At 43.6% G+C, this 11,386-nt stretch overlaps 1 protein-coding gene across 2 annotated transcripts in view; it reads left to right on the top strand.

Moving 5' to 3' along the window:
• The first annotated feature begins 771 nt into the window (after positions 1–771).
• The window catches only part of WEE1 (WEE1 G2 checkpoint kinase), an 18,570-nt gene continuing 7,955 nt past the window's right edge, over positions 772–11,386 (top strand). For both annotated transcript variants that reach the window (XM_049650296.1, XM_049650306.1), the window contains exons 1-6: positions 772–2,395; positions 3,860–4,065; positions 4,563–4,626; positions 4,814–4,986; positions 5,479–5,600; positions 9,202–9,348. In XM_049650296.1, the coding sequence (XP_049506253.1) occupies positions 1,820–2,395; positions 3,860–4,065; positions 4,563–4,626; positions 4,814–4,986; positions 5,479–5,600; positions 9,202–9,348 (1,288 nt within the window). In that variant the 5' untranslated portion in view covers positions 772–1,819. The remainder of the gene's footprint in view (positions 2,396–3,859; positions 4,066–4,562; positions 4,627–4,813; positions 4,987–5,478; positions 5,601–9,201; positions 9,349–11,386) is intronic.

Here is an 11,386-nt window from a genome sequence, read left to right as displayed (position 1 = left end):
AGTGTTAGAACATATATGGTCAAGTGTTAATATTCATAAAGTGCTACAATAAGAAAACAGACAATAGAAATAAACATAAGTGGCCACTGGCACATGAAAACTGTCCAACCATATGAGTCAAAGCAACAAAATTAGGGGGCTTGGATGGCTGACTGAGTCAGTTAAACCATGGACTTCGCTTAGGTCATGATATTACGTTTGTGAGCTCCAGTCCAGAGTCAGGCTCTCTGCCGTCAGCACAAAGCCCACTTCAGATCCTGTCTCCCCTTTCTCTCCCCCTCCCCTGCTCTCTCTCTCAAAAAACAAACAACACCACATTTAAAAAAATTACATTAACAAACATTAAATATCCACTTATGTCCAGAATTCATGAGCAGCGTACACTAATCCACTGCTAGTGAGAAAGTAAATTGTTTTCTTTTGGAGGTCAGTCTGGCAGCTTATATCCTTTGACCTAGTAATTCTCACTTCTATGAATCTATCTTTAAAAAAAAACAAAAAACCTCAAACAACACAGAAAAAAAAACCACGCGAGGAGTCAGAATATTCATCACGGGGTTATTTACATCTGAAAAATTCCAGAAACTTTCCTGTGCGACTCTAAAGGGCAGATGAGATCACAGTTTGACCGGGCACTAGAGTGATTTCTTCTCAAGGTGCATTTAAGTTTGCTGTGAGGTGGGCCAATCCGTTTTGCCAACACTTGCCCACGTGCTGGCAAACAAATATAAACACCGTGGCCGCGTGGTGAGCACTTGGTTTCGTGCTGGGGCCAACTGTTGGTGCCGCTGGTATTTACTCTGGACAAGTCTCGGGTGGACTGCCACAGTTTGGGGGAACTCACCTCGCTGGGGACACACCCGACCCTAACAGCCACCCTGGGGGGAAACTGAGGCTCCACAGGCCTTCCCCACAGCCGTTCCCCCGCCTCCGACTCTCGTCTGTGGGCCTTCCTGCTGATTTCTGGGTCCGGCCTAAGCAACGCGCTCAGTTCGCAAAGCTCCAGAGGCCCGAGTCACCATTTCCGGCTCAAACCTCTACCGGGGAACGTGACTGCCTACAGCCACGCCTACAACGCCCCCAGCGGCTCGCACCGAAAGGACACGGGACTGGCAGGAGAGCCACGGTGGTTTCCTGCTCGCCCCGACCCGGAGGAACCCAGAAGTGTTCCCTGGCCCCCACCTCAGACCCGAGAGCGCTGAGGTACCACGAGCAAGCCGCCTCCAGGGTGGCGTTCGGCTGGGCCTAGTCGAGCCTAGCACCCTTCGCTCCTCCCAGAGGGCCGCCTCGGCTGCCCCGTCCGGCCCCGACCGGGCGGTGCCCGGCTGGGTTCCCGGAGGTCGGACTCCCTCATAGGCCCGTGGCGCCCCGCCCGCCCAGGCCGGGCCGCCGAGGGCGGGCGGAGCCAGCGGGTTCGCGCCAAAATCGCGTAGCTGATCCCTCCCCCGCGGGCTACGTCGCGCCCTCCTTTTTTTTCAAACCCCGGGCTGGGCGGGGATTGGTGGGCTGGGCACTCACGTGGTTAACGGTCGCGGGAAGCCGCGGAGCCCGAACCTGCGGCTGGACCTGCGGGGATACCAGCCTCGGCGCCCGGGCCGCCCCGCCTCCGCTGGACAGTCCGCGCCGCCGCTGCCGACCCCCGCCACCGCCGCCCGCAGTCCCGAGCGCTCCGGAGCCGCAGCCCGCCGCCGCGCAAGTCCGCCACCGCGGCGACCAGGCGCGCCCAGTCGCACGTGGCGGACCCGCCCCCTAGGCCGTCCCGAGTCCTCGACTCCGCGGGCTTCGGCTCTCCGGTCCTCGGCCCCGACCCCAGGGCGAGATGAGCTTCCTAAGCCGGCAGCAGCCGCCGCCGCCCCGCCGTCCCGGGGCTTCTTGCACTTTGCGGCAGAAGCTGATCTTCTCGCCCTGTAGCGACTGTGAGGAGGAGGAGGAGGAGGAAGAGGAGGAGGGCAGCGGCCACAGCACGGGGGAGGACTCGGCCTTTCAAGAGCCTGACTCTCCACTGCCGCCCGCGCGGAGCCCCACAGAGCCCGGGCCCGAGCGCCGCCGCTCGCCCGGCCCAGCCCCCGGCAGCCCCGGGGAGCTGGAGGAGGACATGTTGCTGCGAGGCGCCTGTCCGGGCGCGGACGCGGCGGGCGGCGGGGCCGAGGGCGACTCATGGGAGGAGGAGGGCTTCGGCTCCTCATCGCCGGTCAAGTCGCCGGCAGCCGCCTACTTCCTGGGCAGCTCGTTCTCGCCGGTGCGCTGCGGCGGCTCGGGGGACGCGTCCCCGCGCGGATGCGGGGCGCGCCGGGCTAGCGAGGGCCCCTGCTCGCCGCCGCCGGACCACCCCGGCACCCCGCCGCACAAGACCTTCCGCAAGCTGCGGCTCTTCGACACGCCGCACACGCCCAAGGTGAGAGGACGCGGGGCCCGGGCGCCCCGAGCCCGCGCCCGCCCAGCCTTTTAAAAAGGCCGCGGCGCCAGGAGCCGAGCGCGGCGCTCCCCGGATTCGGTTACATAACCGCCCGGCCGCACCCCCACTCGCTCCCCTGAGCCGCAACAAAAAGTTGGCAGCCCCTCTTTTTGGCCCTGCCCAGAAGTTGTCCGTTAAGATTATGTAACTGAACAATGGGCCTCTTCTGGAACTTCTTCATCTTTCAAGATCGGCGCCGTCCAGGTGGCTGACGATTTCACGCCGGTCGAGTCGGGGCCGTGCCGAGCGTGTCAGCCCGGAGTGTGGCACTGATATAACGTGGTTTGGAAAGATGTTGGAGTGGTGCTGGCGCGGCCACCTGACACTCCCGAGGGCGGCAGCCATATGGTGCCTTTTAAACGCAGTGAGGTGCCCTGTAATTTGGGCGGCACACGCAGGAGTTCGGTTAAAAAATTTTTTCATGCGCTTACCGTTTCGTGTCATGTGGCCTTAAGGGGTTAAGTTGGAGGTATGCAGGGTGACTGCGCTTCGACTTGGGAGGAAAGGCTGGCCTTCCAAGCATTTCCAGTCGTAAAGATTCCTTAATTCAGGGTAGCTTTTAAGAATCTATCCGTGCATATTTATCGGGTAAGCGTTTGTTTACACCCTTGGGTTTGCAGTGCCTATGTGTGGTCAGCCTGACTAATGACTGGGGACAACCCAACTGTTAAAGCCAGCAGTGGTGGTGGTGTTTGGACCCTTGTGCTTTCAAACTGCTGATAACGTATCACAATGAAGGAGGTGTTCAGCACCTGTTTTTGAGTGGCAAGTGAGTATGCAGATTGCCACTTGTGGAACTTGAGAAGTAACAGATTTTGAAATGAACCCTACCTGAACTGAAGACAAGTATCATGTTTATAAGAGTAATATAGAAAATGGACCTTGTAAGTGAGTCGGGTTCAGTGCGGTTAATCATAGACCTTGGGAAGAAGTGTGGGTTTTTTTGGTTTTTTGTTTTTTGAGTGTTCTTGTGTATTAAGGACATGCCCAAGGCAAGATCCCTTTGGAAGCGTGGGGAGGAGTCCAGGGAAGTTGGTTTTGAAAGCCCTATTTGGATGGGGGGGGGGGCGGGGGGGAGCTTTTATGGGGCTCCGTGACTGCTTTGTATTTTTAGATGGATTGAAAGAGTTTAACTTTTAGACTCTAGAATAAACTTAATTTTAGTCTGCATTTCTATTCTTTTTAGTGTTAGAGACCTATTTTATGTGGCTGTCTTTTTCAGAAAAGGTGATTGGTATCCACCTTTTACTGTTCAAGTTAAGCACTGTTTATTTTGCTTGAGATGCGGTGGATTGTGTGTTGCTTTGACCTACACTATCAGCCATGAGAAAGGCTTGTTGAAGGTTGGGTTGAGAAAGCGGTCTATAGAATTTAGATACTAAAATTTTACTTTTCCTGCCCTAGAGTTTGCTCTCCAAAGCTCGAGGAATTGATTCCAGCTCTGTTAAACTCCGAGGTGGTTCTTTGTTCATGGATACAGAAAAATCAGGAAAAAGGGAATTTGACATGCGACAGACTCCTCAAGTGAATATTAATCCTTTTACCCCAGATTCTGTGTTACTTCATTCCTCAGGACAGTGTCGTAGAAGAAAGCGAACACATTGGAATGAGTAAGTTATTTAGTTTGGTTCCCTAACCATCCAAGGTTGATTTGTGGTACTTATCAAAATTTAATTTCATCTGAATGACATGGAAATTTATACTCTGAAATTTTTCTGTTACTAGCACTTGCTTCCCAGGAGAGGCAGGTGGGAAGTAATCAGCTGTGGAGAAGAAGTGGTGTAAGAAAGGAAGGAATAAAAAGCCTAGATGGCTTGTAGGAAATCTGGTGTCAAAATGAAGCAGGCAGAGAGAGTTATTTATTATTTAGAAAGACTTAAATTTTGATATGTGCAGTGGTATTGGCTTGTAGTTAATCTGCATTTTTTTTCAGTAGGGACAGCATTTTAATCAGCTGAGGTATATCTTATGATTACAAAATTAAGTGCTTTCTTGTCTGTTTTTATTCATTAAAATGCATTTTCACTGTACATCTATCAGATAAAGTTTTGGATCTCTAGTTGATGTGTCTGTCAGATCTGATAGAAACATACATAATGTTTTCCAGTTCTTGTGGTGAAGATATGGAAGCCAGTGATTATGAGTTTGAAGATGAAACAAGACCTGCTAAAGTAAATAGCTTTTTATTTTTTTATTGTTTCTGAAATTTCATTTTCGACTTCTTACTTAACAAGTAACCATATATACATGTTAAATACGCATTCAAACATAAAACGTAATGATTTTTAAATTTCACACATAGGGCTATTATAGCAAAAAATCATTTTCGTGTCTTTGTGAATATACCCCTTATTGCAGAGAATCACAATTACTGAAAGCAATATGAAGTCACGGTATACAACAGAATTTCATGAGCTAGAGAAAATTGGCTCTGGAGAATTTGGTTCTGTGTTTAAGTGTGTGAAGAGGCTGGATGGATGCGTTTATGCCATTAAGCGATCAAAAAAGCCATTGGCTGGCTCCGTCGATGAGTACGTATTAAAATTTTTGTCTTTTACTCTTATTCCCTATGGTGTTGCAAATGTTAAGATTTTACATAACCAAGTAGTGAAATTAATTCTCTCACTTTTGAGAAGCCATAATAATTTAATCAGATCCTTTTCATTTTGTGCCATTAATTCTTACTGAACTTGGTAAAATAATATGAGTAGTCTGATTTTGAAGGCTAACTTAAATTTCTTTTTTCTGGGAGCATCCATGAATTCACAGTAAAATGGAGTTTTGTTTTTCCCGAGTCCTAGGGCCAGCAAGGTTCCTTCTTTGTAACTAGCATTTTTCTTTAATGGAAGCCTTTAGAAAAATCTGGTACAGAGTCTTAACACCCTCCCTCTCAAGGAAGTTATTTCTTCAGCATAATGATAGATAACAAGTCAAGTTTCTTTTATGAAGTTTCAGATAAATTAATTCAGTTTAGGCTTGAATAAAAATGATGTACCATTCTATCAATCTCAAATTTCTCCTAGGCAGAACGCTTTGAGGGAAGTATATGCCCATGCAGTGCTTGGACAACATTCTCATGTAGTTCGATATTTCTCTGCATGGGCAGAAGATGATCATATGCTTATACAGAATGAGTATTGTAATGGTGAGTAATACATTGTTCTGTTTGAAACTTGTGAGCTCAGAAAAATGAACACCGAGGAAATACTTATTTTTATCTGAAATCCTACTTTAATTCTGTGTTTCTTTTATTTCTTTTTTTATAAATTTTTTTAAATTAAATTTTATTTAAAAATTTTTTTAACGTTTATTTTTGAGAGAGAGAGAGAGAGTGCAAGCAGGGGAGAGACAGAGAGAGAGAGAGAGAATCCGAAGCAGGCTCTAGGCTCTGAGCTGTCAGTACAGAGCCCGATGCGGGGCTTGAACCCACAAACCGTGAGATCATGACCTGAGCTGAAGTCGGCCACCCAACCAACTGAGCCACCCAGGCGCTCCCCCCTTTTATTTCTTAAAATACAAAGATCAAGGAGCCTAACATGAATTTCAAGTTCATTGCCTACCTTGATGTTAAGTAAAAATTGTAAACGTCCCTTTTACCTCAGTAGTAGAATTGTGCATATTGTGTGCATGTTAGTCACACTGATTTGGAGAGGACAGTGGACTTGCCATATGTATTTTAGCATCCATAGCATGTAGCATAGTGTATGTGGGATATAGTAGTTAATAATGCAGGTTCAATGCATCTAGTCTTCCTTTTCCATTTCATTTTATGTGCTATTAAAACTGATACTGGTTTAAACCAGTGACAGTGACTCTCCATTGTTCTAACTTCAGCCATTTGTCCAAAGTATTCTATAATCTTGCCCCCATTCCCGTTTATCCAGCCTAGTGTACCACTAGAATCCACTCAGACTTTTTTTATTATGTTACACTCTTTTAGTTCTCTAGCTTTGCCTCTCTCCCTCATTTCCCCTCCAAACCAACAAAACAAGCATCTATAGAAGTTCAGTTTTGGACTTCTGGAGAGCTTTCGATTTCAGCAAGTCTTTTAAGGACCAACTTGGTTCCCCCCTTTTTTCATTAAACCTTAGTCAAAACCCTGGTCTCAATTCTGGTTCTTGTAAATACCTGTTATTAAATAGGTAAATCATTATATACACTGGATTTCCATTTCTGTGTATTTGAATAGTAGAGAATTTAGAATTTAGTGAATAGTTGAGAGGTGATTAACAATGATTTATGTTTGTGTTACTTATTTTTGTTGACTTTCATTATTTTTTCCTTAAATAAGACCAGCCATCTCATAGCTTGTGAATAAATAAGTGGTGTAGGTAGTGGATTCAGATTTTCAGTATTTAAAAACATTGAACAAAACAGAAGTAAAAGAGCCTTTTCTCATGCCTAATTTCTTACTGAACTGTCATTTTATTCTCTACACTTGAAAGAATTAAGTGCTCAGTATACAGCATTGCTGCTAATTTGTTTCACACATCTCTTGAAATGTTTCTATTCATATCAAAATATGTGTGTAGCTGTCTCTCATGGCCTTGTGGACTCTTCCCGTTTTTAACCTTCATTTTTCAGTTACTGTACTTAATATAGGACCGTCTGACCATGTCTTCTCTACTCCGTGTTTGCTAGATGCCATCTTCTAGTTTCTTTCTCTCTCTCACTTTGATGTGGCTGGTCCTCTTAACAAGGATTTCCGTAGCAGTCCGGGATCACAAATTTGTAACAATCTACCAAATAAATATGTGGTGGTGTAATTCAAATAATTTTGAGAAAACTCTTGGTCCTGGGGGGATAGGGAGAGGTGAGTTGTCTTGCTAACCTCTCATTATGAAGACTTTGTCCTAACAAAAACAAAACCTTGTCCTGGTATAAAGTTAAATTATAAAATAATCTTCTGAAGCAGTTTATTATTTTGGAACAGTATAAAACAAAGAATATACAGATCTTTAAAAAATAAATAGACCTGTGTGAAACAGGATTGCCTCAGTATAGTTCATTCTATGTAAATGAAAGCAAATAAGGCGATCTAGATACATTTGTGAACTCTTTTTTTGTGTCCTTTTGCCACCATTCTTCTCTCCACATAAAACTTTGAATGTCCTAACAATAGACCTGATCTTCAAATCCTTTTCCATAGTTTCACAGGGAAATGATTCTGTTATTTCATTTGTACATGGTGATTAATTGATATCCTTTACCATGACTAAGTTTCTTTATTATCTCAAACACTCATTTGCATTTTAAGTCTTTTGTCTTGGTTTGGTGAGAGACTGAAATTTTTACCCATGGTAAACAAGTGTGGAAAAATATTGATGGATAGGGGAAGAGAACCTGGAATATCAGTTGAGTGTCTTGCTCTTCTCTCACCTCTCTCTTTCTTTCAGCAATGAGATAGAAGGAACTGGCCTAGCTATAGGTGCTGGACCCACTAAAAAGCAACTGTATTCTATCTTATTAAACTTGGTCTAGGACTTCAAGCCCACTTGTCTGACAAGCTTATTGACCTCTCTTCTAAGCCCTCTTTTTCCTGAAGTTCAAAATTTGTACAAGTATGGAGAATATATTTAAGCCTAAAATATCGAGGTGTGTGATTTATTTTTATTTTTAAAACACATTGGACATTTTGCTATATTTAGCCTTTCCTGACTAACAACATGTATCAGTATACCTCCCTGATTTTATTACCCTGGCTCTGATTTTATTATTCCTAACTAAGCTTTAAACAGATGTGGTTTGTTTTTGGTTTTTGTTTTGTTTTGCTTTGTATAACTCCTCTTTTCCTTTAAGATAAGTTATAAACTTACAATGTTTTTAATAAAACTTGTATAAACTTACAAAGTTTTTTAAAAGTATAAACAAATTAGCTGGTTGGTTTGATTCTATAAAAGCAAGTTAAAACTATATTAAGACACTGGTTTTTACCTATAAAATTTATAGACTACTGTCAAGGGTGTGGGAAAACAAGTATTCTCATATATTAATGATGGGAGTATACATTAGTACAGACTTCTCTATGGGGGATTGTGTGTGTGTAAGTAAAACTGCCCCAGATTTGTCTTCCAAAACCCTCTTAGCTATAAAAATTTATCCTGTATATAAGATTAGTATCACACACACACACACACACACACACACACACACACACACACACACACACTTGAGCCACATACTAGTATTGTTTTATGATTATACATACTCTAAAAGCCAGTAGTTTTTTTTTCTATGAGATAAATTAAATGTATGTTGTATGACCAATGTACAAAGTTATTTCTTAGACCGTAGTATATAGTAGCAAAGGAAATTATTTTAAAATGTTCCTCAGGAGATTGATTAGTTCCTTACCATTCACTTATACAGTGGAATTCTATAGAGACTTAGGAGAGAACAAGGTAGTCTTTGTGTATTAGTAAAGAATGATCTTCAAGATCATGAAAATTTACCATTTGTATAAAAAGGAATTGAAAAAGATATATAAGAAACAAATAACATTGGTTTATTCTGGGAAAAAGAACCAGGTATGATGCTGGGGTATCTGGATGACACAGAGACTTTATATTTTATACCTATGTGAGTATATTACCTATTGAAAGAGTAAGATTTTGATATCACAAACAAGGAGGAGGGAATAGGTCCTATAAAATGTCACTTTCTTTGTTGAGTTTGTGAACATTCAGTAAAGATGGAGAAAAATATTTCAGAAAGAAGAAATTGCTAATTTTTTCCATGTTCGTTAGGTGGAAGTTTAGCTGATGCCATAAGTGAAAACTATAGAAGCATGAGTTACTTTACAGAAGCAGAGTTGAAGGATCTCCTTTTGCAAGTTGGCCGGGGCTTGAGGTATATTCATTCAATGTCTTTGGTTCACATGGATATAAAGCCTAGTAAGTATTACAAATTCTCTGACCTGTGTTCTTTAGTGTTATAGAGAATAAATGATTTCATTAAAACAACATGAAAACATACACGTCCATGGGGCACCTGAGTGGCTCAGTTGGTTAAGTATCTGACTCTTGATTCTGGCTCAGGTCATGATCTCATGGTTTGTTAGTTTGAGCCCCACAGTCAGACTCTGCGCTGTCATCACAGAGCTTGCTTGGGATTCTCTCCCCCTCTGTGTCTTTCCCAGCTCGCGCTCTCTCTCTCTCGCTCAAAATAAATAAACTTTATATGTATGTATGTGTATATATACATACATCTTACTGTGTTTTTTCATTGTTAGTTTTAAAAGAACTTTGAGCCACATGTAAGTATTGTTTTATGATTTCTAGACACCTTTTCCCTTGTTTTCCCAAAATATTTGAGACAATAAACTAATTTTTATTAAAAGTTGGAAAAATTTGCCACGTCTTATGGGAACTGTATAGTCATGAACTACGTAGTACTCTGATGGGGAGACTGAGAATCTGTTGTTTAAAGCCCTGCTCTTCTAGGGTGCCTGGGTGGCTCAGTCGGTTGAGCGTCCGACTTCGGCTCAGGTCATGATCTCGCGGTCTGTGAGTTCGAGCCCTGTGTTGGCCTCTGTGCTGACAGCTCAGAGCCTGGAGCCTGTTTCGGATTCTGTGTCTTCCTCTCTCTCTGCCCCTCTCCTGCTCATGCTCTGTCTCTCTCTGTCAAAAATAAATAAACATTAAAAAAAAAAAATTAAAGACCTTCTCTTCTGCTAGGCTATGAACCATAATCCTAAAGTAATGCTGGTACTGGTAATGGGGTTGTTAGAATCAAATGAGATATGTGAACATGTTTTTGGAAACTTAAGTCCTATACAAACGTGGTATTTCTAGCCTATATACCATGAAAGTGTTACTGTATTATGCAGAAAACAAATGGCACATGCAGTATGATTATCTTATATTAAAAAGATGCAAGTGCATGCTACAATGGCATTTTAGTGCAAATCCCTCTCATTTTGTTAAAATAACCTCATAATGTACATACTGTTTTAAAACTTGTCATCTGTCACCTCTACCTTTTTGTTTCAGTAAATTTTCATCTCCTTTAATACCCAGATCATGCTTAAATTTTCCCCAGGTGTCCCAGGTTCTTGATGGCTGATTTGTCCATACTAGTATCCATTTCAGGACTATGTTTTGCATCTGCTTCTATCCTTTTTTTTTTTTTTTTTTTTATGTTTATTTTTGAGAGAGAGAGAGCATGTGGATGGGGGAAGGCAGAGAGAGAGGGAGACACAGAATCAGAAGCTGACTCCAGGCTCTGACCTGTCAGCACAGAGCCAGATGCAGGGCTTGAACCCACAAACTGAAATCATGACCTGCGCTGAAGTCAGATGCCCAACCAGCTGAGCCACCCAGGCACCGTAATTTTTTATAATTTTTTAAAGCTTATTTATTTTTGAGAGAGAGCGACAGCATGAGCGGAGGAGGGGCAGAGAGAGAGAGAGAATATCCCACGAAGACTCCACACTGTCAGCACAGAGCCAGTGCAGGGTTTGAACTCCCAAAACCATGAGATCATGACCTGAGCCAAAACCAAAAGCCAGACGCTTAACCGACTGAGCCACCCAGGTGCCCCTCCCTTGCATCATTTAGCTTATTCCTCTTTCCTCTGTATTTCCTACAAAGTGGAAGTTAAAGCTAAAAGGTTGATGAATTCGGGGCGCCTGGGTGGCTCAGTCGGTTAGGCGTCCGACTTCAGCTCAGGTCACGATCTCGCAGTTTGTGAGTTCGAGCCCCGCATCGGGCTCTGGGCTGATGGCTCAGAGCCTGGAGCCTGCTTCCGATTCTGTGTCTCCCTCTCTCTCTGCCCCTCCCCCGTTCATGCTCTGTCTCTCTCTGTCTCAAAAATAAATAAACGTTAAAAAAAAAATTTTTTTTAAAAATAAAAGGTTGATGAATTCAAGTATGAATTTTAGGCTAGGTGTGTGTGTGTGTGTGTGTGTGTGTGTGTGTGTGTGTGTGTGTG

This window comes from Panthera uncia, chromosome D1 (genome assembly GCF_023721935.1).
Source record: "Panthera uncia isolate 11264 chromosome D1, Puncia_PCG_1.0, whole genome shotgun sequence".
NCBI classification, from domain to species: Eukaryota; Metazoa; Chordata; class Mammalia; order Carnivora; family Felidae; genus Panthera; species Panthera uncia.
Note: the sequence above shows the minus strand (reverse complement) of the source record. Positions and strands in the feature narration are given on the sequence as shown.